The sequence below is a fragment of the Somniosus microcephalus genome, unplaced genomic scaffold, assembly GCF_052327205.1.
Source record: "Somniosus microcephalus isolate GS21.2 unplaced genomic scaffold, FLI_Smic_1.0 unresolved_chr3, whole genome shotgun sequence".
Classification (NCBI taxonomy): Eukaryota; Metazoa; Chordata; class Chondrichthyes; order Squaliformes; family Somniosidae; genus Somniosus; species Somniosus microcephalus.
The window spans coordinates 7,152,570-7,179,997 of record NW_028225181.1 but is presented as its reverse complement, the minus strand read 5'-3'; the positions used below and the strand labels follow the sequence as shown (position 1 = coordinate 7,179,997).

The following is a 27,428-nucleotide window of genomic DNA, read 5'->3' as shown; positions in this document are numbered from 1 at the left end:
ATCCCACTCCCCTCATTCACTACATCACGCTCCCCTCAGTCACTACATCAGACTCCCCTCATTCACTGCATCACACTGCCCTCATTCACTACATCACACTCCCCTCATTCACTACATCACACTCCCCTCATTCACTGCATCGCACTCCCCTCTTTCTCTGCATCACACTCCCCTCAATCACTACAGCACACTCCCCTCATTCACTACATCACACTCCCCTCATTCACTACATCACACTCCCCTCATTCTCTATATCACACTCCCCTCATTCACTGCATCACACTCCCCTCATTCACTACATCAGACTCCCCTCATTCACTGCATCACACTCCCCTCATTCACTACATCACACTCCCCTCATTCACTGCATCGCACTCCCCTCTTTCACTGCATCACACTCCCCTCAATCACGACATCACACTCCCCTCATTCACTACATCACACTCCCCTCATTCACTACATCACACTCCCCTCATTCTCTATATCACACTCCCCTCATTCACTACATCGCACTCCCCTCATTCACTACATCACACTCCCCTCATTCACTGCATCACACTCCCCTCATTCACTACATCACAGTCCCCTCATTCACTACATCACACTCCCCTCATTCACTACATCACACTCCCCTCATTCTCTATTTCACACTCCCCTCATTCACTACATCGCACTCCCCTCATTCACTACATCACACTCCCCTCATTCACTACATCTCGCTCCCCTCATTCACGACATCACACTCCCCTCATTCACTACATCTCGCTCCCCTCATTCACTACATCACACTCCCCTCATTCACTACATCACACTCCCCTGATTCATTACATCACACTCCCCTCATTCACTACATCACACTCCCCTCATTCACGACATCACTCTCCCCTCATTCGCTACACCACACTCCCCTCATTCACTGCATCACTCTCCCCTCATTCACTGCATCACACTCCCCTCATTCACTACATCACACTCCCGTCATTCACTACATCGCACTCCCCTCATTCACTACATCACACTCCCCTCATTTACTACATCACACTCCCTCATTCACTACATCACACTCCCCTCATTCACGACATCACTCTCCCCTCATTCGCTACACCACACTCCCCTCATTCACTGCATCACTCTCCCCTCATTCACTGCATCACACTCCCCTCATTCAATACATCACACTCCCGTCATTCACTACATCGCACTCCCCTCATTCACTACATCACACTCCCCTCATTCACTACATCACACTCCCCTCATTCACTGCATCACACTCCCCTCATTCACTACATCACACGCCCCTCATTCACTACACCACACTCCCCTCATTCACTACACCACACTCCCCTCATTCACTGCATCACACTCCCCTCATTCACTACATCACACTCCACTCATTCACTACATCACACTCCCCTCATTCACTACATCACACTTCCCTCATTCACTAAATTACACGCCCCTCATTCACTACATCACACTCCTCTCATTCACTGCATCACACTCCCCACATTCACTATATCACACTTCCCTCAATCATTACATCACACTCCCCTCATTCACTACATCGAACTCCCCTCATTCACTACATCACACTCCCTTCATTCACTACATCACACTCACCTCAGACACTACATCACAGTCCCCTCATTCACTACATCACACTCCTCTCATTCACTACATCACACTCCTCTCATTCACTGCATCACACTCCCCTCATTCACTGCATCACACTCCCCTCATTCACTACATCACACTCCCCTCATTCACTACATCACACTCCCCTCATTCACTGCATCACAGTCCCCTCATTCACTACATCACACTCCCCTCATTCACTGCATCACACTCCCCTCATTCACTACATCACACTCCTCTCATTCTCTACGTCACACTCCCCTCATTCACTACATCAAACTCCCCTCATTCACTGCATCACACTCCACTTATTCACTGCATCACACTCCCCTTATTCACTACATCACACTCCCCTCATTCACTAATCCCACTCCCCTCATTCACTACATCACGCTCCCCTCATTTAGTACATCACACTTCCCTCATTCACTGCATCACACTCCCCTTATTCACTACATCACACTCCCCTCATTCACTACATCACACTCCCCTCATTCACTGCATCACACTCCCCTTATTCACTACATCACACTCCCCTCATTCACTGTTTCACAATCCCCTCATTCACTACATCACACTCCCCTCATTCACTACATCACACTCCCCTTATTCACTGCAACACACTCCCCTGATTCACTACATCACACTCCTCTCATTCACTGCATCACACTCCCCTCATTCACTGCATCACACTCCCCTCATTCACGACATCACACTCCCCTCATTCACTACATCACACTCCCCTCATTCACTACATCACACTCCCCTCAGACACTACATCACACTCTTTCATTCACTACATCACACTCCCCTCAGACACTACATCACAGTCCCATCATTCACTACATCACACTCCCCTCATTGACTACATCCCACTCCCCTCATTCACTACATCACGCTCCCCTCATTCACTACATCACACTCCCCTCATTCACTGCATCACACTCCCCTTATTCACTACATCACACTCCCCTCATTCACTACATCCCACTCCCCTCATTCACTGTTTCACAATCCCCTCATTCACTACATCACACTCCCCTCATTCACTACATCACACTCCCCTTATTCACTGCATCACACTCCCCTTATTCACTACATCACACTCCCCTCATTCACTACATCCCACTCCCCTCAATCACTACATCACACTCCCCTCATTCACTACATCACACTCCCCTTATCCACTACATCACACTCCACTCATTCACTGCATCCCACTCCCCTAATTCACTACATCACACTCCCCTCAATAACTACAACCCACTCCCCTTATTCACTGCATCACACTCCCCTCAATCACTACATCACACTCACCTCATTCACTACATCATACTCACCTCATTCACTCCATCACACTCCCCTCAATCACTACATCACACTGCCCTTATTCACTACATCACACTCCCCTCATTCACTACATCACACTCCCCTCATTCACTACATCACACTCCCCACATTCACTCTATCGCACTCCCCTCATTCGCTGCATCACACTCCCCTCATTCACTACATCACACTCCCTTCATTCACTACATCACACTCCCCTCATTCACTGCATCACACTCCCCTCAATCACTACATCACACTCCCTTCATTCACTACATCACACTCCCCTCATTCACTACATCGCACTCCCCTCATTCACTACATCACACTCCCCTCATTTACTATATCACACTCCCCTCATTCACTACATCGCACTCTCCTCATTCACGACACCACACTCCCCTCCTTCACTACACCTCACTCCCCTCATTCACTGCATCGCACTCCCCTCATTCACTACATCGCACTCCCCTCATTCACGACACCACACTCCCCTCATTCACGACATCACTCTCCCCTAATTCACTACACCGCACTCCCCTCATTCACTGCATCACTCTCCCCTCATTCACTACATCACACTCCCCTCATTCACTACATCACACTCCCCTCAATCACTACATCACACTCCCCTCATTCACTGCATCACACTCCCCTTATTCAATGCATCAGACTCCCCTCAATCACTACATCACACTCCCCTCATTCACTACATCACCCTCCCCTCGTTCACTACATCACACTCCCCTTATTCACTGCATCACACTCCCCTCAATCACTACATCACACTCCCCTCATTCACTGCATCACACTCCCCTCATTCACTACACCACACTCCCCTCATTCACTGCATCACACGCCCATTATTCACTGCATCACACTCCCCTCAATCACTACATTACACTCCCCTCATTCACTACATCACACTCCCCTTATTCACTGCATCACACTTCCCTCAATCACTACTTCACACTCACCTCATTCTGTATATCACACTCCCCTCAGTCACTACAGCACACTCCCCTCATTCACTGCATCGCACTCCCCTAATTCACTACATCACACGCCCCTGATTCACTACATAACTCCCCTCATTCACTACATCACAATCCCCTCATTCACTACATCACTCTCCCCTCATTCACTACATCACACTCCCCTCATTCACTTCATCTCTCTCCCTTCATTCACTATTCCACACTCCCCTCATTCATTACATCACACTCCCTCAGTCAGTGCATTCCACTTCCCTCAGTCGCTGCATCCGAATTCCCTCAGTCTCCTCATCCCACACACGTCAGGCAGTAAATCCCACTTCCCACAGTAAGAGAATGATTCAATCTGAGGAACAGAGGATTGCTGCAGTTTCATTTGGTGAGCAGTCTGTAGAATGGACCACACAAAGTAGATACCTGAGGCTGTAGACACCACGAGAATAGTGTGTGGACGGTCATTGGATTGGTGAGTCGATTGTTCCTCGGGTTCCTGAGTTGGGGATGTCTCTGGAGCTTGAAAAATGGAAGTGAGACAAAGGAGTGTGCGTACTGGAGAACAGGTCACCAGGCTGGTACTAGAGTCAGGAGAATGTCCAACATCAGTCTTTATATAGGCTAGAATCATCTAATCCCCTCAGTCACTAAATTCCATGTCCCTCTGTCACTGGTTTTTATTTAGTCGTTCGTGGTATGTTGGCGTCGCTGGCAAGGCCAGCTTTTGCTGCCCTTCCCTAACTGCCCTTGAGAAGGTGGTGGAGAGCCGCCTTCTTCAATACAACTGTGTGGTTTGCTGGGCCATTTCAGAGGGCAGTTAAGGTTCAACCACATTGCTGTGGGTCTGGAGCCAAATATAGGCCAGACCGGGTAAGGACAGCAGATTTCCTTCCCTAAAGGACATTAGTGAACCGGATGTATTTTTAATGACAATCTGATAGATTAATGGTCCAGCATTTAATTCCAGAGTTTTATTAAGTTCCCCAACTGTTGTGGTGGGATTTGATCTCATATTCTCCAGATCATTAGTCCAGGCCTTGGGATTATTAGTGCAGTAACATAACCTCTGTGTTACCGTTCCCACGCATCCAAATCCCCTCAATCCCCTCAGCCAACACACGTCAGTCAGTGCATCCCATTCCCCTCATTAAGAGACTGGATGAATCTCTGGGAATTTGGATTTCAGCTCTTATTTGGGACATTTTGTTACGTTAAAGGTGCTATATAAATACATTTTGTTGTTGTTGTTGTTGAACAGTCTGTGTAGTATTGGACCCCACAAGGCAGTTACCTGAGCTTGCAGCCCCTTCTGGGCTAGAGGAGGAGCGGTCAGTGGATTCACAAGTCGATTGTTTCTCGGGCTCCTGATTTGGGACTGTCTTTGGATCTGTAATAAAGGAAGAGAGACATGGGAGAGTACAGAGTGGAGAACACCAGAACAGGTCATCAGGCTGCTATTAGAGTCTGGAGAATGTCAGACACCAGTCTTTATAAAATGCATAATCAGCCAATCCCATTCGCCATCACCCAGAAAGTCTAGAGAGGGGGCCCAGTGCTACACTGGGGGTCTATCGTGATCAGTGTGCATCGCAGGGAACAGAGTGTCCGATAGACTCGAAGAACAGCGTCTGATTCAGCTCCCTAGAGCTTTGGTGAAAAGTACATTTTGTGTTCCAATTCCTTTATTCGCTGTGCCCCTTACAACATGGCGGGGCACAATATCACTTTTTCATTCCATTGATGACACGTGTAATACCAGAGCCACCCTTCTGGAACATTTCAAAACGGACGTGTTTACTTGCAACACACAAAGATCTAATTGTTCCCCTTTGATGACAACTCCTGATTGCTGATTGGGACCCTTGGAGGACAAGACTGCCTACTCCAGACAGAACAGAATGTACTTGCAACAGACAGGACTCACCCTCGTGGTTTAAGACCTTCTCCCACCCGCAAACATGTGCCTGCCCCCAGCGCCCAAGTTAGTGACCTAATAACGCCGACCAAGTTTCTGATCTACTCACCCCGCCCAAGTTCCTGACCTCTCTCCAACCAAGTTCCTGACCTCCACACACCCAGGTTCCTGACATTCTCTTGACGTGCAATTTCTTGACATCCGCCCGTCAAAGTTTCTGACCTCCTCCAAAAGCCTGAGTTCCTGAACTTCTCCCCGAGTATGTGTTACTGACCATCTCTAAACACACCGAGTTACTGCGCCACGCGAATAGCTGCCCTTCTCTCCCACACCGAGATCCTGACCATCTCGCCACCCCCCGCCACCCCAGAGTTGAGACATTCTCTCCCCCTCCAACAGGTTCCTCACCTTCTTCCCTCATCCGTGTTCCTGACCTTAGCCCCCTCCAACCCGAGTTCCTGGCCTTCTCTTTACCCCCGAGTTCCAGACCTCCCCCCACCTGATTATCGGACCTCTCGCCCCCCACCCCGAGTTCATGATCTTCTCTACACCCACCTAGAGCTCCTGAACTTATTGCCCTGCCACCTGATTTCTTTACCTTCTCTTTTCGCCCCAAGTTCCTGACCTTCTCCCTCCGCACGATGTTTGGACCTTTGCTCCCCCGACCCTGAGTTCCTGACCATCTCTCCCCGCACCCAGAGCTACTGATTTAATTGCCCGCCCACTGAGTTACTGACCATCTCTTTCCCCCCTGCCGAGTTCCTGACCTTCTCTCCCCACACCCAGAGCTACTGATTTTATCGCCCGCCCACCGTGTTCCTGAACATGTCTTCCCCCCCCCATGCGGAGCTCCAGACCTTCTCACCTAACCTGATTTTTGGTCCATCTTTCCCCCCACCCCGAGTTCTTGACCTTCTTACCCGCACCCCGAGTTCCTGACCTTCCTACCCGCACCCCGAGTTCCTAACATTCTTTCCCCCCCGAGTTCCTGGCCACCTTTCCCGCACCCCGTGTTCCTGACTTTCTTTCCCCCACCCCGAGTTCCTGACCTTCTTTCCCCCCACCCCGTGTTCCTGACCTTCTTTCCCCCCACCCCGAGTTCCTGACCTCCTTTCCCCCACCCCGAGTTCCTGACCTTCTTTCCCCCACCCCGAGTTCCTGACCTTCTTACCCGCACCCCGAGTTCCAGACCTTCTTTCCCCCCACCCGAGTTCCTGACCTCCTTTCCCCCACCCCGAGTTCCTGACCTTCTTTCCCCCCACCCCGCGTTCCTGACATTCTTTCCCCCCCCGAGTTCCTGACCTTCTTTCCCCCCACCCCGAGTTAGTGATATTCTTTCCACCCGCCCCGCGTTCCTGACGTTCTTTCCACCGCCCCCGAGTTCCTGACCTTCTCTCCCCACACCGAGTTCCTGACCTTCTTTCCCCACCCCGAGTTCCTGACCTTCTTTTCCCCACCCCGAGTTCCTGACCTTCTTACCCCCCACCCTGCGTTCCTAACCTTATTTCCCCCCACCCCGCATTCCTGACATTCTTTCCACCCACCCCGAGTTCCTGACATTCATTCCCCCCACCCGGAGTTCCTGACATTCTATCCCCGCACCCCGAGTTCCTGACCTTCTTTCCCCGCACCCCGAGTTCCTGACCTTCTTTCCCCCCACCCGGAGTTCCTGACCTTCTTTCCCCCCACCCCGAGTTCCTGACCTTCTTCCCCCACCCCGAATTCCTGACCCTCTTTCCGCCACCCCGAGCTCCTGACCTTCTTTCCCCCCACCCCGAGTTCCTGAACTTCTTTCCGCCCACCCCGAGTTCCTGACCTTCTTTCCCCCACCCCGAGTTCCTGACCTTCTTTCCGCCCACCCCGAGTTCCTGACATTCTTTTCCCCACCCCGAGTTCCTGACCTTCTTTCCCCGCACCCCAAGTTCCTGACCTTCTTTCCCCCACCCCGAGTTCCTGACCTTCTTTCCCCCCACCCGAGTTCCAGACCTCCTTTCCCCCACCCCGAGTTCCTGACCTTCTTTCCCCGCACCCCGAGTTCATAAGAACATAAGAACATAAGAAATAAGAGCAGGAGTAGGCCAATTGGCCCCTCGAGCCTGCTCCGCCATTCAATAAGATCATGGCTGATCTGATCCTAACCGCCAATCCACTATGACAGGACTATCTCCTGAATCTAACAGCATTAGTCACACGAAAACAGGAGCAGGATCAGGCTACACGGCCCCTGGGCTCGCTCCGCTACCCAGAGGGCCATGACCTATCCGAACCTAGACTCATGTCCAAATTCCTGCCCGCTCCCTGTAACCCTTAATTCCCTTTTCTACGAGGAAACTGTCTATTTCTGTTTTAAATTTATGTAATGATGTAGCTTCGACAGCTTTTTGGGGCAGCATATTCCATGGACCTACCACCCTCTGAGTGAAGTAGTTCCTCCTCATCTCAGTTTTGAAAGAGCAGCCCCTTATTCTAAGACTATGCCCCCTAGTTCTAGTTTCACCCATCATCTGGAACATCCTCCCTGCATCCACCCGATCCAACCCCTTCATAATCTTATATGTTTCAATAAGATCGCCTATCAATCTTCTGAACTCCAATGAGTAGAGTCCCAATCTACTCAACCTCTCCTCATATGTCCATCCCCTCATCCCCGGGATTAATCGAGTGAACCTTCTTTGTACTGACTCGAGAGCAAGTATGTCCTTTCTTAAGTATGGACACCAAAACTGTATGCAGTATTCCAGGTGCGGACTCACCAATACCTTGTGCAACTGAAGCAATACCTCCCTATTTTTATATTCTATCCCCCTAGCAATGAAAGCCAACATTCCATTGGCCTTCTTAATCACTTGCTGCACCTGCGTACTAACCTTTTGTGTTTCGTGCACCAGGACCTCCAGATCCCTTTGTACTTCAGTACTTTCAAATTTCTTGCCATTAAGATAATAACTTGCTCTACGATTTTTCCTGCCAAAGTGCATAACCTCACACTTTCCAGTATTGTATTCCATCTGCCAAATCTCTGCCCACTTACTTAGCCTGTCTATGTCCCCTTGCAGGTTTTTTATGTCCTCCTCACTCACTACTTTCCCTCCCATCTTAGTATCATCTGCAAACTTTGATATGTTACACTCGGTCCCCTCCTCCAAATCGTTAATATAGATTGTAAAGAGTTGGGGACCCAGCACTGACCCCTGCGGAACACCACTAGTTACTGATTGCCATTCTGAGAATGAACCATTTATCCCAACTCTCTGCCTTCTGTTAGATAGCCAATCCTCTATCCATGCTAGAATATTACCCCCAATCCCGTGATTTTTTATCTTAAGCAATAATCTTTTGTGTGGCACCTTGTCAAATGCCATTTTGAAGTCTAAATACACTACGTCCACTGGTTCCCCTTTATCCACCCTATATGTTACTTCATCAAAGAACTCCAGCAAGTTTGTCAAACATGACTTCCCCTTCATAAAACCATGCTGACTTTGTCTTATTAAATTTTGATTATCCAAATGTCCTGTTACTGTCTCCTTAATAATGGACTCCAAAATTTTACCTACCACAGATGTTAGGCTAACCGGTCTATAGTTTCCAGCCTTCTGTCTACTGCCCTTTTTAAATAAGGGTGTTACATTAGCAGTTTTCCAGTCTGCCGGGACCTTTGCTGAGTCCAGGGAGTTTTGGAAGATTATTACCATTGCATCCACAATCCCTACCGCCACTTCCCTCAAATCCCTGGGATGTAAGCCATCAGGTCCAGGTGATTTATCCGCCTTGAGTCCCATTATTTTACCAAGTACTACTTCCTTAGTGATTTTAATCGTATTTAGCTCCTCCCCCCCTATAGCCCCCTGCTTGTCAAGTGTTGGGATATTCTTGGTGTCCTCTACTGTAAAGACTGATACAAAATATTCATTCAGTGTTTTTGCCATCTCCATATTTCCCACCATTAATTTCCCGGTCTCATCCTCTAAGGGACCAACATTTATTTAGCCACCCTTTTTCTTTTTATATAACTATAAAAACTCTTACTATCTGTCTTTATATTTTTTGCTAATTTACTTTCATAATCTATCTTCCCTTTCTTAATCAATCTTTTTGTTATTTTTTGCTGTCTTTTAAAGTTTTCCCAATCCTCTATTCTCCCACTAGATTTGGCTACCTTATATGCCCTTGTTTTTAGTCGAATACTATCCTTAATTTCTTTACTTAGCCACGGATGGCTGTCTTTTCTTTTACACCCTTTTTTTCTCAGTGGAATATACTTTTTTTTGGAATTTGTAAAATAACTCCTTAAATGTACACCACTGATCATATATCGTCTTATCCTTTAACCTATTTTCCCAATCCACTTTACTCAATTCCGCACTCATACCTTCATAGTCTCCTTTATTCAAGCTTAGCACGCTTGTTTGAGATACAGCCTCCTCACCCTCTAAATGAATATGGAATTCAACCATGTTATGGTCACTCATTCCAAGGGGATCCTTTACTAGGACATTTTTAATTAATCCTGTCTCGTTACACAGGACCAGATCTAAGGTTGCTTGCCCCCTGGTTGGTTCAGTTACATACAGCTCAAGAAACCCATCCCTAATACACTCAATGAACTCATCCTCAAGGCAGCCCTGCCCAATTTGATTCGTCCAATTTATATGATAGTTAAAATCCCCCATAATTGTAGATGTTCCCTTATTACAAGCTTCAACTATTTCCTGATTGATACTCCGTCCAACCGAGTTGCGACTGTTCGGAGGCCTATATACTACACCCACTAGTGTTTTTTTCGCCTTATTATTCCTTATCTCCACCCAAACTGTTTCATTATCCTGATCCTTTGACCCAATATCATTTCCCTGTATTACAGTGATTCCTTCCTTTATTAACATAGCCACCCCACCTCCCCTTCCTTCCTGCCTGTCCTTCCTGATTGTTAAATAACCTGGTATGTTTAATTCCCAGGCATTGTCACCCTGCAGCCATGTATCTGTAATGGCCACAAGATCATACCCATATGTAGCTATTTGTGCCTTTAACTCGTCTATTTTGTTACGAATGCTACGTGCATTCAGATAGAGAACTTTCAAATATGTTTTGTGACACTTAGTTCCTGCCATTGCCCTTTTTATTACTTTACCTTTTACTCCACACCTTCTACACCTTCCTGACACGCTCTGGTTTTTAATTTCCCCACTGCTACCTAAGTCTATGACCTTCTCTGTTGTCATTTGTATTATTTACTCTCTAGGAACCTCCACCCCACTAGTTAGTTTAAAGCCCGCTCTACAGCCCTAGTTATATGATCCGCCAGGACTCTAGTCCCAGCACTGGCCAAGTGAAGCCCGTCCCAATGGAACAGCTCCCTCCTGCCCCAGCACTGGCGCCAGTGTCCCAGGAAGCAAAATCCATTTCTCCCACACCAGTCTTTGAGCCACGCATTTAACTCTCTTATTTTATTTGTCCTAGCCAAATTCGCTCGTGGCTCAGGTAATAATCCAGAGATTAGTACCCTTGTGGTTCTGCTTTTTAATTTGGCCCCTAGCTGCTCAAACTCCCTCAGCAGAACCTCCTTCCTTGTCCTATCTATGTCGTTGGTACCAACATGGACCACGACAACTGGATCCTCCCCCTCCCACTCCAAGTTTCTGTCCAGCCCAGAGGAGATGTCCTTAACCCTGGCACCGGGTAGGCAACACAACCTACGGGACTCTCGTTCCTGACCTTCTAACCCGCACCCCGAGTTCCTGACCTTCTTTCCCCCCACCTGGAGTTCCTGACCTTCATTCCCCCCACCCCGAGTTCCTGACCTTGTTTCACCCACCACGATTTCCTGACCTTCTTTCCCCCCACCCCGTGTTCCTGACATTCTTTCCCCCACCCCGAGTCCCTGACCTTCTTTCCCCCACCCCGAGTTCCTGACCTTCTTTCCACCCACGCGGAGTTCCTGACCTTCTTTCCCCCCACCCCGATTTCCTGATCATCTGTCCCCCCACCCCGAGTTCCTGAACTTCTTTCCCCCCACCCCGAGTTCCTGACCTTCTTTCCCCCTACCCCGAGTTCCTGACATTCTTTCCCCCCACCCGAGTTCCTGAACTTCTTTCCCCCCACCCCGAGTTCCGAACCTTCTTTACCCCAACCCGAGTTCCTGAACTTCATTCCCCCACCCCGTGTTCCTGACCCTCTTTCCCCCACTCCGAGTTCCTGACCGTGTTTCCCCCACCCGAGTCCTGACCATCTTTCGCCCCACCCCGAGTTCCTGACCTTCTTTCACCCGACCCCGAATTCCTGACCTTCTTTCCCCCACCCCGAGTTCCTGACCCTCTTTCCACCACCCCGAGTTCCTGCCCGTGTTTACCCCACCCGAGTCCTGACATTCTTTCCCGCACCCCGAGTTCCTGACCTTCTTTCCCCCCACCCCGAGTTGCTGACCGTGTTTCCCCCACCCCGATTCCTGACCTTCTTTCCCACAACCCCGAGTTCCTGACCTTCTTTCCCCACACCCCGAGTTCATGACCTTCTTTCCCTCCCACCCCGACTTCCTGACCTTCTTTCCCCCCACCCCGCGTTCCTGACATTCTTTCCCCCCACCCCGAGTTCCTGACCTTCTTTCCCCCCACCCGGTGTTTCTGACCTTCTTTCCCCCCACCCCGAGTTCCTTACCTTCTTTCCCCGCACCCCGAGTTCCTGACCTTCTTTCCCCACACCCCGATTTCCTGACCTTCTTTCCCCCCACCCGGAGTTCCTGGCCTTCTTTCCCTCACCCGGAGTTCCTGACCTTCTTTCCCCGCACCCCGAGTTCCTGACCTTCTTTCCCCGCACCCCAAGTTCCTGACCTTCTTTCCCCGCACCCCGAGTTCCTGACCTTCTTTCCCGCACCCCGAGTTCCTGACCTTCTTTCCCCGCACCCCGATTTCCTGACCTTCTTTCCCCCCAACCCGAGTTCCTAACCTTCTTTCTCCCCACCCAGAGTTCCTGACCTTCTTTCCCCCCACCCCGAGTTCCTGACCTTCTTTCCCCCCACCCCGATTTCCTGACCTTCTTTCCCCCACCACGAGTACCAGACCTTCTTTCCCCCACCCCGAGTTCCTGGCCTTCTTTCCCACTAGTCCGAGTTCCTGACCTCCTTCCCCCCCAGCCCGAGTTCCTGACATTCTTTCTCCTCCCAGAGTTCCTCTCCTTTCCCCCAGCCCCGCATTGCTGAACATCTTTCCCCCTCCCCGAGCTCCTGAACTTCTTTCCCCCCACCCAGAGACCCTGACCTTCTTCCCCCCACCCCGAGTTCCTGAACTTCTTTCCCCCCACCCCGAGTTCCTGACCTTCTCTCCCCCCACCCCGAGTTCCTGACCTTCTTTCCCCCCATGCCGAGTTCCTGGCCTCCTTTCCCCCACCCCGAGTTCCTGACCTTCTTTCCCCCACCCCGAGTTCCTGGCCTTCTTTCCCCCACCCCGAGTTCCTGACCTTCTTTCCCCCACCCCGAGTTCCTGACCTTCTTTCCCCCACCCCGTGTTCCTGACCCACTTTCCCCCACCCCGAGTTCCTGACCTTCTTTCAACCCACCCCGAGTTCCTGACCTTCTTTCTCCCACCACGAGTTCCTGACCTTCTTTCCCCCCATTCCGAGTTCCTGACCTCCTTTCCCCCACCCCGAGTTCCTGACCTTCTTTCAACCCACCCCGAGTTCCTGACCTTCTTTCTCCCACCACGAGTTCCTGACCTTCTTTCCCCCCATTCCGAGTTCCTGACCTCCTTTCCCCCACCCCGAGTTCCTGACCTCCTTTCCCCCACCCCGAGTTCCTGACCTTCTTTCCCCCACCCCGAGTTCCTGACCTTCTTACCCGCACCCCGAGTTCCAGACCTTCTTTCCCCCCACCCGAGTTCCTGACCTCCTTTCCCCCACCCCGAGTTCCTGACCTTCTTTCCCCCCACCCCGCGTTCCTGACATTCTTTCCCCCCCCGAGTTCCTGACCTTCTTTCCCCCCACCCCGAGTTAGTGATATTCTTTCCCCCCGCCCCGCGTTCCTGACGTTCTTTCCACCGCCCCCGAGTTCCTGAACTTCTCTCCCCACACCGAGTTCCTGACCTTCTTTCCCCACCCCGAGTTCCTGACCTTCTTTTCCCCACCCCGAGTTCCTGACCTTCTTACCCCCCACCCTGCGTTCCTAACCTTATTTCCCCCCACCCCGCATTCCTGACATTCTTTCCACCCACCCCGAGTTCCTGACATTCATTCCCCCCACCCGGAGTTCCTGACATTCTATCCCCGCACCCCGAGTTCCTGACCTTCTTTCCCCGCACCCCGAGTTCCTGACCTTCTTTCCCCCCACCCGGAGTTCCTGACCTTCTTTCCCCCCACCCCGAGTTCCTGACCTTCTTTCCCCCACCCCGAATTCCTGACCCTCTTTCCGCCACCCCGAGCTCCTGACATTCTTTCCCCCCACCCCGAGTTCCTGAACTTCTTTCCGCCCACCCCGAGTTCCTGACCTTCTTTCGCCCACCCCGAGTTCCTGACCTTCTTTCCGCCCACCCCGAGTTCCTGTCATTCTTTTCCCCACCCCGAGTTCCTGACCTTCTTTCCCCGCACCCCAAGTTCCTGACGTTCTTTCTCCCACCCCGAGTTCCTGACCTTCTTTCCCCCCACCCGAGTTCCAGACCTCCTTTCCCCCACCCCGAGTTCCTGACCTTCTTTCCCCGCACCCCGAGTTCATAAGAACATAAGAACATAAGAAATAGGAGCAGGAGTAGGCCAATTGGCCCCTCGAGCCTGCTCCGCCATTCAATAAGATCATGGCTGATCTGATCCTAACCGCCAATCCACTATGACAGGACTATCTCCTGAATCTAACAGCATTAGTCACACGAAAACAGGAGCAGGATCAGGCTACACGGCCCCTGGGCTCGCTCCGCTACCCAGAGGGCCATGACCTATCCGAACCTAGACTCATGTCCAAATTCCTGCCCGCTCCCTGTAACCCTTAATTCCCTTTTCTACTAGGAAACTGTCTATTTCTGTTTTAAATTTATGTAATGATGTAGCTTCGACAGCTTTTTGGGGCAGCATATTCCATGGACCTACCACCCTCTGAGTGAAGTAGTTCCTCCTCATCTCAGTTTTGAAAGAGCAGCCCCTTATTCTAAGACTATGCCCCCTAGTTCTAGTTTCACCCATCATCTGGAACATCCTCCCTGCATCCACCCGATCCAACCCCTTCATAATCTTATATGTTTCAATAAGATCGCCTATCAATCTTCTGAACTCCAATGAGTAGAGTCCCAATCTACTCAACCTCTCCTCATATGTCCATCCCCTCATCCCCGGGATTAATCGAGTGAACCTTCTTTGTACTGACTCGAGAGCAAGTATGTCCTTTCTTAAGTATGGACACCAAAACTGTACGCAGTATTCCAGGTGCGGACTCACCAATACCTTGTACAACTGAAGCAATACCTCCCTATTTTTATATTCTATCCCCCTAGCAATGAAAGCCAACATTCCATTGGCCTTCTTAATCACTTGCTGCACCTGCGTACTAACCTTTTGTGTTTCGTGCACCAGGACCTCCAGATCCCTTTGTACTTCAGTACTTTCAAATTTCTTGCCATTAAGATAATAACTTGCTCTACGATTTTTCCTGCCAAAGTGCATAACCTCACACTTTCCAGTATTGTATTCCATCTGTCAAATCTCTGCCCACTTACTTAGCCTGTCTATGTCCCCTTGCAGGTTTTTTATGTCCTCCTCACTCACTACTTTCCCTCCCATCTTAGTATCATCTGCAAACTTTGATATGTTACACTCGGTCCCCTCCTCCAAATCGTTAATATAGATTGTAAAGAGTTGGGGACCCAGCACTGACCCCTGCGGAACACCACTAGTTACTGATTGCCATTCTGAGAATGAACCATTTATCCCAACTCTCTGCCTTCTGTTAGATAGCCAATCCTCTATCCATGCTAGAATATTACCCCCAATCCCGTGATTTTTTATCTTAAGCAATAATCTTTTGTGTGGCACCTTGTCGAATGCCATTTTGAAGTCTAAATACACTACGTCCACTGGTTCCCCTTTATCCACCCTATATGTTACTTCATCAAAGAACTCCAGCAAGTTTGTCAAACATGACTTCCCCTTCATAAAACCATGCTGACTTTGTCTTATTAAATTATGATTATCCAAATGTCCTGTTACTGTCTCCTTAATAATGGACTCCAAAATTTTACCTACCACAGATGTTAGGCTAACCGGTCTATAGTTTCCAGCCTTCTGTCTACTGCCCTTTTTAAATAAGGGTGTTACATTAGCAGTTTTCCAGTCTGCCGGGACCTTTGCTGAGTCCAGGGAGTTTTGGAAGATTATTACCATTGCATCCACAATCCCTACCGCCACTTCCCTCAAAACCCTGGGATGTAAGCCATCAGGTCCAGGTGATTTATCCGCCTTGAGTCCCATTATTTTACCAAGTACTACTTCCTTAGTGATTTTAATCGTATTTAGCTCCTCCCCCCCTATAGCCCCCTGCTTGTCAAGTGTTGGGATATTCTTGGTGTCCTCTACTGTAAAGACTGATACAAAATATTCATTCAGTGTTTTTGCCATCTCCATATTTCCCACCATTAATTTCCCGGTCTCATCCTCTAAGGGACCAACATTTATTTAGCCACCCTTTTTCTTTTTATATAACTATAAAAACTCTTACTATCTGTCTTTATATTTTTTGCTAATTTACTTTCATAATCTATCTTCCCTTTCTTAATCAATCTTTTTGTTATTTTTTGCTGTCTTTTAAAGTTTTCCCAATCCTCTATTCTCCCACTAGATTTGGCTACCTTATATGCCCTTGTTTTTAGTCGAATACTATCCTTAATTTCTTTACTTAGCCACGGATGGCTGTCTTTTCTTTTACACCCTTTTTTTCTCAGTGGAATATACTTTTTTTTGGAATTTGTAAAATAACTCCTTAAATGTACACCACTGATCATGTATCGTCTTATCCTTTAACCTATTTTCCCAATCCACTTTACTCATTTCCGCACTCATACCTTCATAGTCTCCTTTATTCAAGCTTAGCACGCTTGTTTGAGATACAGCCTCCTCACCCTCTAAATGAATATGGAATTCAACCATGTTATGGTCACTCATTCCAAGGGGATCCTTTACTAGGACATTTTTAATTAATCCTGTCTCGTTACACAGGACCAGATCTAAGGTTGCTTGCCCCCTGGTTGGTTCAGTTACATACAGCTCAAGAAACCCATCCCTAATACACTCAATGAACTCATCCTCAAGGCAGCCCTGCCCAATTTGATTCGTCCAATTTATATGATAGTTAAAATCCCCCATAATTGTAGATGTTCCCTTATTACAAGCTTCAACTATTTCCTGATTGATACTCCGTCCAACCGAGTTGCGACTGTTCGGAGGCCTATATACTACACCCACTAGTGTTTTTTTCGCCTTATTATTCCTTATCTCCACCCAAACTGTTTCATTATCCTGATCCTTTGACCCAATATCATTTCCCTGTATTACAGTGATTCCTTCCTTTATTAACATAGCCACCCCACCTCCCCTTCCTTCCTGCCTGTCCTTCCTGATTGTTAAATAACCTGGTATGTTTAATTCCCAGGCATTGTCACCCTGCAGCCATGTATCTGTAATGGCCACAAGATCATACCCATATGTAGCTATTTGTGCCTTTAACTCGTCTATTTTGTTACGAATGCTACGTGCATTCAGATAGAGAACTTTCAAATATGTTTTGTGACACTTAGTTCCTGCCATTGCCCTTTTTATTACTTTACCTTTTACTCCACACCTTCTACACCTTCCTGACACGCTCTGGTTTTTAATTTCCCCACTGCTACCTAAGTCTATGACCTTCTCTGTTGTCATTTGTATTATTTACTCTCTAGGAACCTCCACCCCACTAGTTAGTTTAAAGCCCGCTCTACAGCCCTAGTTATATGATCCGCCAGGACTCTAGTCCCAGCACTGGCCAAGTGAAGCCCGTCCCAATGGAACAGCTCCCTCCTGCCCCAGCACTGGCGCCAGTGTCCCAGGAAGCAAAATCCATTTCTCCCACACCAGTCTTTGAGCCACGCATTTAACTCTCTTATTTTATTTGTCCTAGCCAAATTCGCTCGTGGCTCAGGTAATAATCCAGAGATTAGTACCCTTGTGGTTCTGCTTTTTAATTTGGTCCCTAGCTGCTCAAACTCCCTCAGCAGAACCTCCTTCCTTGTCCTATCTATGTCGTTGGTACCAACATGGACCACGACAACTGGATCCTCCCCCTCCCACTCCAAGTTTCTGTCCAGCCCAGAGGAGATGTCCTTAACCCTGGCACCGGATAGGCAACACAACCTACGGGACTCTCGTTCCTGACCTTCTAACCCGCACCCCGAGTTCCTGACCTTCTTTCCCCCCACCTGGAGTTCCTGACCTTCATTCCCCCCACCCCGAGTTCCTGACCTTGTTTCACCCACCACGAGTTCCTGACCTTTTTTCCCCCCACCCCGTGTTCCTGACATTCTTTCCCCCACCCCGAGTCCCTGACCTTCTTTCCCCCACCCCGAGTTCCTGACCTTCTTTCCACCCACGCGGAGTTCCTGACCTTCTTTCCCCCCACCCCGAGTTCCTGATCTTCTGTTCCCCACCCCGAGTTCCTGAACTTCTTTCCCCCCACCCCGAGTTCCTGACCTTCTTTCCCCCTACACCGAGTTCCTGACATTCTTTCCCCCCACCCGAGTTCCTGAACTTCTTTCCCCCCACCCCGAGTTCCGAACCTTCTTTACCCCAACCCGAGTTCCTGAACTTCATTCCCCCACCCCGTGTTCCTGACGCTCTTTCCCCCACTCCGAGTTCCTGACCGTGTTTCCCCCACCCGAGTCCTGACCATCTTTCCCCCCACCCCGAGTTCCTGACCTTCTTTCACCGGACCCCGAATTCCTGACCTTCTTTCCCCCACCCCGAGTTCCTGACCCTCTTTCCCCCACCCCGAGTTCCTGCCCGTGTTTCCCCCACCCGAGTCCTGACATTCTTTCCCGCACCCCGAGTTCCTGACCTTCTTTCCCCCCACCCCGAGTTGCTGACCGTGTTTCCCCCACCCCGATTCCTGACCTTCTTTCCCACCACCCCGAGTTCCTGACCTTCTTTCCCCACACCCCGAGTTCATGACCTTCTTTCCCCCCCACCCCGACATCCTGACCTTCTTTCCCCCCACCCCGCGTTCCTGACATTCTTTCCCCCCACCCCGAGTTCCTGACCTTCTTTCCCCCCACCCGGTGTTTCTGACCTTCTTTCCCCCCACCCCGAGTTCCTTACCTTCTTTCCCCGCACCCCGAGTTCCTGACCTTCTTTCCCCACACCCCGATTTCCTGACCTTCTTTCCCCCCACCCGGAGTTCCTGGCCTTCTTTCCCTCACCCGGAGTTCCTGACCTTCTTTCCCCGCACCCCGAGTTCCTGACCTTCTTTCCCCGCACCCCAAGTTCCTGACCTTCTTTCCCCGCACACCGAGTTCCTGACCTTCTTTCCCGCACCCCGAGTTCCTGACCTTCTTTCCCCGCACCCCGATTTCCTGACCTTCTTTCCCCCCACCCCGAGTTCCTAACCTTCTTTCTCCCCACCCAGAGTTCCTGACCTTCTTTCCCCCCACCCCGAGTTCCTGACCTTCTTTCCCCCCACCCCGAGTTCCTGACCTTCTTTCCCCCCACCCCGATTTCCTGACCTTCTTTCCCCCACCACGAGTACCAGACCTTCTTTCCCCCACCCCGAGTTCCTGGCCTTCTTTCCCACTAGTCCGAGTTCCTGACCTCCTTCTCCCCCAGCCCGAGTTCCTGACATTCTTTCTCCTCCCAGAGTTCCTCTCCTTTCCCCCTGCCCCGCATTGCTGAACATCTTTCCCCCTCCCCGAGCTCCTGAACTTCTTTCCCCCCACCCAGAGATAATGACCTTCTTCCCCCCACCCCGAGTTCCTGACCTTCTTTCCCCGCACCCCGAGTTCCTGAACTTCTTTCCCCCCACCCCGAGTTCCTGACCTTCTCTCCCCCCACCCCGAGTTCCTGACCTTCTTTCCCCCCATGCCGAGTTCCTGACCTCCTTTCCCCCACCCCGAGTTCCTGACCTTCTTTCCCCCACCCCGAGTTCCTGGCCTTCTTTCCCCCACCCCGAGTTCCTGACCTTCTTTCCCCCACCCCGAGTTCCTGACCTTCTTTCCCCCACCCCGTGTTCCTGACCCACTTTCCCCCACCCCGAGTTCCTGACCTTCTTTCAACCCACCCCGAGTTCCTGACCTTCTTTCTCCCACCACGAGTTCCTGACCTTCTTTCCCCCCATTCCGAGTTCCTGACCTCCTTTCCCCCACCCCGAGTTCCTGACCTTCTTTCAACCCACCCCGAGTTCCTGACCTTCTTTCTCCCACCACGAGTTCCTGACCTTCTTTCCCCCATTCCGAGTTCCTGACCTCCTTTCCCCCACCCCGAGTTCCTGACCTCCTTTCCCCCACCCCGAGTTCCTGACCTTCTTTCCCCCACCCCGAGTTCCTGACCTTCTTACCCGCACCCCGAGTTCCAGACCTTCTTTCCCCCCACCCGAGTTCCTGACCTCCTTTCCCCCACCCCGAGTTCCTGACCTTCTTTCCCCCCACCCCGCGTTCCTGACATTCTTTCCCCCCCCGAGTTCCTGACCTTCTTTCCCCCCACCCCGAGTTAGTGATATTCTTTCCCCCCGCCCCGCGTTCCTGACGTTCTTTCCACCGCCCCCGAGTTCCTGACCTTCTCTCCCCACACCGAGTTCCTGACCTTCTTTCCCCACCCCGAGTTCCTGACCTTCTTTTCCCCACCCCGAGTTCCTGACCTTCTTACCCCCCACCCTGCGTTCCTAACCTTATTTCCCCCCACCCCGCATTCCTGACATTCTTTCCACCCACCCCGAGTTCCTGACATTCATTCCCCCCACCCGGAGTTCCTGACATTCTATCCCTGCACCCCGAGTTCCTGACCTTCTTTCCCCGCACCCCGAGTTCCTGACCTTCTTTCCCCCCACCCGGAGTTCCTGACCTTCTTTCCCCCCACCCCGAGTTCCTGACCTTCTTTCCCCCACCCCGAATTCCTGACCCTCTTTCCGCCACCCCGAGCTCCTGACCTTCTTTCCACCCACCCCGAGTTCCTGAACTTCTTTCCGCCCACCCCGAGTTCCTGACCTTCTTTCCCCCACCCCGAGTTCCTGACCTTCTTTCCGCCCACCCCGAGTTCCTGTCATTCTTTTCCCCACCCCGAGTTCCTGACCTTCTTTCCCCGCACCCCAAGTTCCTGACCTTCTTTCCCCCACCCCGAGTTCCTGACCTTCTTTCCCCCCACCCGAGTTCCAGACCTCCTTTCCCCCACCCCGAGTTCCTGACCTTCTTTCCCCGCACCCCGAGTTCATAAGAACATAAGAAATAGGAGCAGGAGTAGGCCAATTGGCCCCTCGAGCCTGCTCCGCCATTCAATAAGATCATGGCTGATCTGATCCTAACCGCCAATCCACTATGACAGGACTATCTCCTGAATCTAACAGCATTAGTCACACGAAAACAGGAGCAGGATCAGGCTACACGGCCCCTGGGCTCGCTCCGCTACCCAGAGGGCCATGACCTATCCGAACCTAGACTCATGTCCAAATTCCTGCCCGCTCCCTGTAACCCTTAATTCCCTTTTCTACTAGGAAACTGTCTATTTCTGTTTTAAATTTATGTAATGATGTAGCTTCGACAGCTTTTTGGGGCAGCATATTCCATGGACCTACCACCCTCTGAGTGAAGTAGTTCCTCCTCATCTCAGTTTTGAAAGAGCAGCCCCTTATTCTAAGACTATGCCCCCTAGTTCTAGTTTCACCCATCATCTGGAACATCCTCCCTGCATCCACCCGATCCAACCCCTTCATAATCTTATATGTTTCAATAAGATCGCCTATCAATCTTCTGAACTCCAATGAGTAGAGTCCCAATCTACTCAACCTCTCCTCATATGTCCATCCCCTCATCCCCGGGATTAATCGAGTGAACCTTCTTTGTACTGACTCGAGAGCAAGTATGTCCTTTCTTAAGTATGGACACCAAAACTGTACGCAGTATTCCAGGTGCGGACTCACCAATACCTTGTACAACTGAAGCAATACCTCCCTATTTTTATATTCTATCCCCCTAGCAATGAAAGCCAACATTCCATTGGCCTTCTTAATCACTTGCTGCACCTGCGTACTAACCTTTTGTGTTTCGTGCACCAGGACCTCCAGATCCCTTTGTACTTCAGTACTTTCAAATTTCTTGCCATTAAGATAATAACTTGCTCTACGATTTTTCCTGCCAAAGTGCATAACCTCACACTTTCCAGTATTGTATTCCATCTGTCAAATCTCTGCCCACTAACTTAGCCTGTCTATGTCCCCTTGCAGGTTTTTTATGTCCTCCTCACTCACTACTTTCCCTCCCATCTTAGTATCATCTGCAAACTTTGATATGTTACACTCGGTCCCCTCCTCCAAATCGTTAATATAGATTGTAAAGAGTTGGGGACCCAGCACTGACCCCTGCGGAACACCACTAGTTACTGATTGCCATTCTGAGAATGAACCATTTATCCCAACTCTCTGCCTTCTGTTAGATAGCCAATCCTCTATCCATGCTAGAATATTACCCCCAATCCCGTGATTTTTTATCTTAAGCAATAATCTTTTGTGTGGCACCTTGTCAAATGCCATTTTGAAGTCTAAATACACTACGTCCACTGGTTCCCCTTTATCCACCCTATATGTTACTTCATCAAAGAACTCCAGCAAGTTTGTCAAACATGACTTCCCCTTCATAAAACCATGCTGACTTTGTCTTATTAAATTATGATTATCCAAATGTCCTGTTACTGTCTCCTTAATAATGGACTCCAAAATTTTACCTACCACAGATGTTAGGCTAACCGGTCTATAGTTTCCAGCCTTCTGTCTACTGCCCTTTTTAAATAAGGGTGTTACATTAGCAGTTTTCCAGTCTGCCGGGACCTTTGCTGAGTCCAGGGAGTTTTGGAAGATTATTACCATTGCATCCACAATCCCTACCGCCACTTCCCTCAAAACCCTGGGATGTAAGCCATCAGGTCCAGGTGATTTATCCGCCTTGAGTCCCATTATTTTACCAAGTACTACTTCCTTAGTGATTTTAATCGTATTTAGCTCCTCCCCCCCTATAGCCCCCTGCTTGTCAAGTGTTGGGATATTCTTGGTGTCCTCTACTGTAAAGACTGATACAAAATATTCATTCAGTGTTTTTGCCATCTCCATATTTCCCACCATTAATTTCCCGGTCTCATCCTCTAAGGGACCAACATTTATTTAGCCACCCTTTTTCTTTTTATATAACTATAAAAACTCTTACTATCTGTCTTTATATTTTTTGCTAATTTACTTTCATAATCTATCTTCCCTTTCTTAATCAATCTTTTTGTTATTTTTTGCTGTCTTTTAAAGTTTTCCCAATCCTCTATTCTCCCACTAGATTTGGCTACCTTATATGCCCTTGTTTTTAGTCGAATACTATCCTTAATTTCTTTACTTAGCCACGGATGGCTGTCTTTTCTTTTACACCCTTTTTTTCTCAGTGGAATATACTTTTTTTTGGAATTTGTAAAATAACTCCTTAAATGTACACCACTGATCATGTATCGTCTTATCCTTTAACCTATTTTCCCAATCCACTTTACTCATTTCCGCACTCATACCTTCATAGTCTCCTTTATTCAAGCTTAGCACGCTTGTTTGAGATACAGCCTCCTCACCCTCTAAATGAATATGGAATTCAACCATGTTATGGTCACTCATTCCAAGGGGATCCTTTACTAGGACATTTTTAATTAATCCTGTCTCGTTACACAGGACCAGATCTAAGGTTGCTTGCCCCCTGGTTGGTTCAGTTACATACAGCTCAAGAAACCCATCCCTAATACACTCAATGAACTCATCCTCAAGGCAGCCCTGCCCAATTTGATTCGTCCAATTTATATGATAGTTAAAATCCCCCATAATTGTAGATGTTCCCTTATTACAAGCTTCAACTATTTCCTGATTGATACTCCGTCCAACCGAGTTGCGACTGTTCGGAGGCCTATATACTACACCCACTAGTGTTTTTTTCGCCTTATTATTCCTTATCTCCACCCAAACTGTTTCATTATCCTGATCCTTTGACCCAATATCATTTCCCTGTATTACAGTGATTCCTTCCTTTATTAACATAGCCACCCCACCTCCCCTTCCTTCCTGCCTGTCCTTCCTGATTGTTAAATAACCTGGTATGTTTAATTCCCAGGCATTGTCACCCTGCAGCCATGTATCTGTAATGGCCACAAGATCATACCCATATGTAGCTATTTGTGCCTTTAACTCGTCTATTTTGTTACGAATGCTACGTGCATTCAGATAGAGAACTTTCAAATATGTTTTGTGACACTTAGTTCCTGCCATTGCCCTTTTTATTACTTTACCTTTTACTCCACACCTTCTACACCTTCCTGACACGCTCTGGTTTTTAATTTCCCCACTGCTACCTAAGTCTATGACCTTCTCTGTTGTCATTTGTATTATTTACTCTCTAGGAACCTCCACCCCACTAGTTAGTTTAAAGCCTGCTCTACAGCCCTAGTTATATGATCCGCCAGGACTCTAGTCCCAGCACTGGCCAAGTGAAGCCCGTCCCAAAGGAACAGCTCCCTCCTGCCCCAGCACTGGCGCCAGTGTCCCAGGAAGCAAAATCCATTTCTCCCACACCAGTCCTTGAGCCACGCATTTAACTCTCTTATTTTATTTGTCCTAGCCAAATTCGCTCGTGGCTCAGGTAATAATCCAGAGATTAGTACCCTTGTGGTTCTGCTTTTTAATTTGGCCCCTAGCTGCTCAAACTCCCTCAGCAGCACCTCCTTCCTTGTCCTATCTATGTCGTTGGTACCAACATGGACCACGACAACTGGATCCTCCCCCTCCCACTCCAAGTTTCTGTCCAGCCCAGAGGAGATGTCCTTAACCGTGGCACCGGGTAGGCAACACAACCTACGGGACGCTCGTTCCTGACCTTCTAACCCGCACCCCGAGTTCCTGACCTTCTTTCCCCCCACCTGGAGTTCCTGACCTTCATTCCCCCCACCCCGAGTTCCTGACCTTGTTTCACCCACCACGAGTTCCTGACCTTCATTCCCCCCACCCCGTGTTCCTGACATACTTTCCCCCACCCCGAGTCCCTGACCTTCTTTCCCCCACCCCGAGTTCCTGACCATCTTTCCCCCCACGCGGAGTTCCTGACCTTCTTTCCCTCCACCCCGAGTTCCTGACCTTCTGTCCCCCCACCCCGAGTTCCTGAACTTCTTTCCCCCCACCCCGAGTTCCTGACCTTCTTTCCCCCACCCCGAGTTCCTGACATTCTTTCCCCCCACCCGAGTTCCTGAACTTCTTTCCCCCACCCCGAGTTCCGAACCTTCTTTACCCCAACCCGAGTTCCTGACCTTCTTTCCCCCACCCCGTGTTCCTGACCCTCTTTCCCCCACTCCGAGTTCCTGACCGTGTTTCCCCCACCCGAGTCCTGACCATCTTTCCCCCCACCCCGAGTTCCTGACCTTCTTTCACCCGACCACGAATTCCTGACCTTCTTTCCCCCACCCCGAGTTCCTGACCCTCTTTCCCCCACCCCGAGTTCCTGCCCGTGTTTCCCCCACCCGAGTCCTGACCTTCTTTCCCGCACCTCGAGTTCCTGACCTTCTTTCCCCCCACCCCGAGTTGCTGACCGTGTTTCCCCCACCCCGATTCCTGACCTTCTTTCCCACCACCACGAGTTCCTGACCTTCTTTCCCCACACCCCGAGTTCATGACCTTCTTTCCCCCCCACCCCGACTTCCTGACCTTCTTTCCCCCCACCCCGCGTTCCTGACATTCTTTCCCCCACCCCGAGTTCCTGACCTTCTTTCCCCCCACCCGGTGTTCCTGACCTTCTTTCCCCCCACCCCGAGTTCCTGACCTTCTTTCCCCGCACCCCGAGTTCCTGACCTTCTTTCCCCACACCCCGATTTCCTGACCTTCTTTCCCCCCACCTGGAGTTCCTCACCTTCATTCCCCCCACCCCGAGTTCCTGACCTTGTTTCACCCACCACGAGTTCCTGACCTTCTTTCCCCCCACCCCGTGTTCCTGACATACTTTCCCCCACCCCGAGTCCCTGACCTTCTTTCCCCCACCCCGAGTTCCTGACCTTCTTTCCCCCCACGCGGAGTTCCTGACCTTCTTTCCCTCCACCCCGAGTTCCTGACCTTCTGTCCCCCCACCCCGAGTTCCTGAACTTCTTTCCCCCCACCCCGAGTTCCTGACCTTCTTTCCCCCCACCCCGAGTTCCTGACATTCTTTCCCCCCACCCGAGTTCCTGAACTTCTTTCCCCCACCCCGAGTTCCGAACCTTCTTTACCCCAACCCGAGTTCCTGACCTTCTTTCCCCCACCCCGTGTTCCTGACCCTCTTTCCCCCACTCCGAGTTCCTGACCGTGTTTCCCCCACCCGAGTCCTGACCATCTTTCCCCCCACCCCGAGTTCCTGACCTTCTTTCACCCGACCACGAATTCCTGACCTTCTTTCCCCCACCCCGAGTTCCTGACCCTCTTTCCCCCACCCCGAGTTCCTGCCCGTGTTTCCCCCACCCGAGTCCTGACCTTCTTTCCCGCACCCCGAGATCCTGACCTTCTTTCCCCCACCCCGAGTTGCTGACCGTGTTTCCCCCACCCCGATTCCTGACCTTCTTTCCCACCACCACGAGTTCCTGACCTTCTTTCCCCACACCCCGAGTTCATGACCTTCTTTCCCCCCCACCCCGACTTCCTGACCTTCTTTCCCCCCACCCCGCGTTCCTGACATTCTTTCCCCCACCCCGAGTTCCTGACCTTCTTTCCCCCCACCCGGTGTTCCTGACCTTCTTTCCCCCCACCCCGAGTTCCTGACCTTCTTTCCCCGCACCCCGAGTTCCTGACCTTCTTTCCCCACACCCCGATTTCCTGACCTTCTTTCCCCCCACCCGGAGTTCCTGGCCTTCTTTCCCTCACCCTGAGTTCCTGATCTTCTTTCCCCGCACCCCGAGTTCCTGACCTTCTTTCCCCGCACCCCGAGTTCCTGACCTTCTTTCCCCGCACCCCGAGTTCCAGACCTTCTTTCCCGCACCCCGAGTTCCTGACCTTCTTTCCCCGCACCCCGATTTCCTGACCTTCTTTCCCCCCACCCCGAGTTCCTGACCTTCTTTCTCCCCACCCAGAGTTCCTGACCTTCTTTCCCCCCACCCCGAGTTCCTGACCTTCTTTCCCCCCACCCCGATTTCCTGACCTTCTTTCCCCCACCACGAGTACCAGACCTTCTTTCCCCCACCCCGAGTTCCTGGCCTTCTTTCCCACTAGTCCGAGTTCCTGACCTCCTTCCCCCCCAGCCCGAGTTCCTGACATTCTTTCTCCTCCCAGAGTTCCTCTCCTTTCCCCCTGCCCCGCATTGCTGAACATCTTTCCCCCCCCCGAGCTCCTGAAC

General features: G+C 50.3%; 1 protein-coding gene across 1 annotated transcript in view; it reads right to left on the bottom strand.

Moving 5' to 3' along the window:
• Positions 1-4,261: 4,261 nt before the first annotated feature.
• Positions 4,262-27,428, bottom strand: part of LOC147091186 (pancreatic secretory granule membrane major glycoprotein GP2-like) — a 145,182-nt gene continuing 122,015 nt past the window's right edge. The window contains exons 6-8 of the mRNA XM_085976473.1: positions 5,245-5,340; positions 4,377-4,472; positions 4,262-4,278 (exon numbers count right to left, since the gene is read on the bottom strand). Coding sequence (XP_085832599.1) covers positions 4,262-4,278; positions 4,377-4,472; positions 5,245-5,340 — 209 coding nt within the window. The remainder of the gene's footprint in view (positions 4,279-4,376; positions 4,473-5,244; positions 5,341-27,428) is intronic.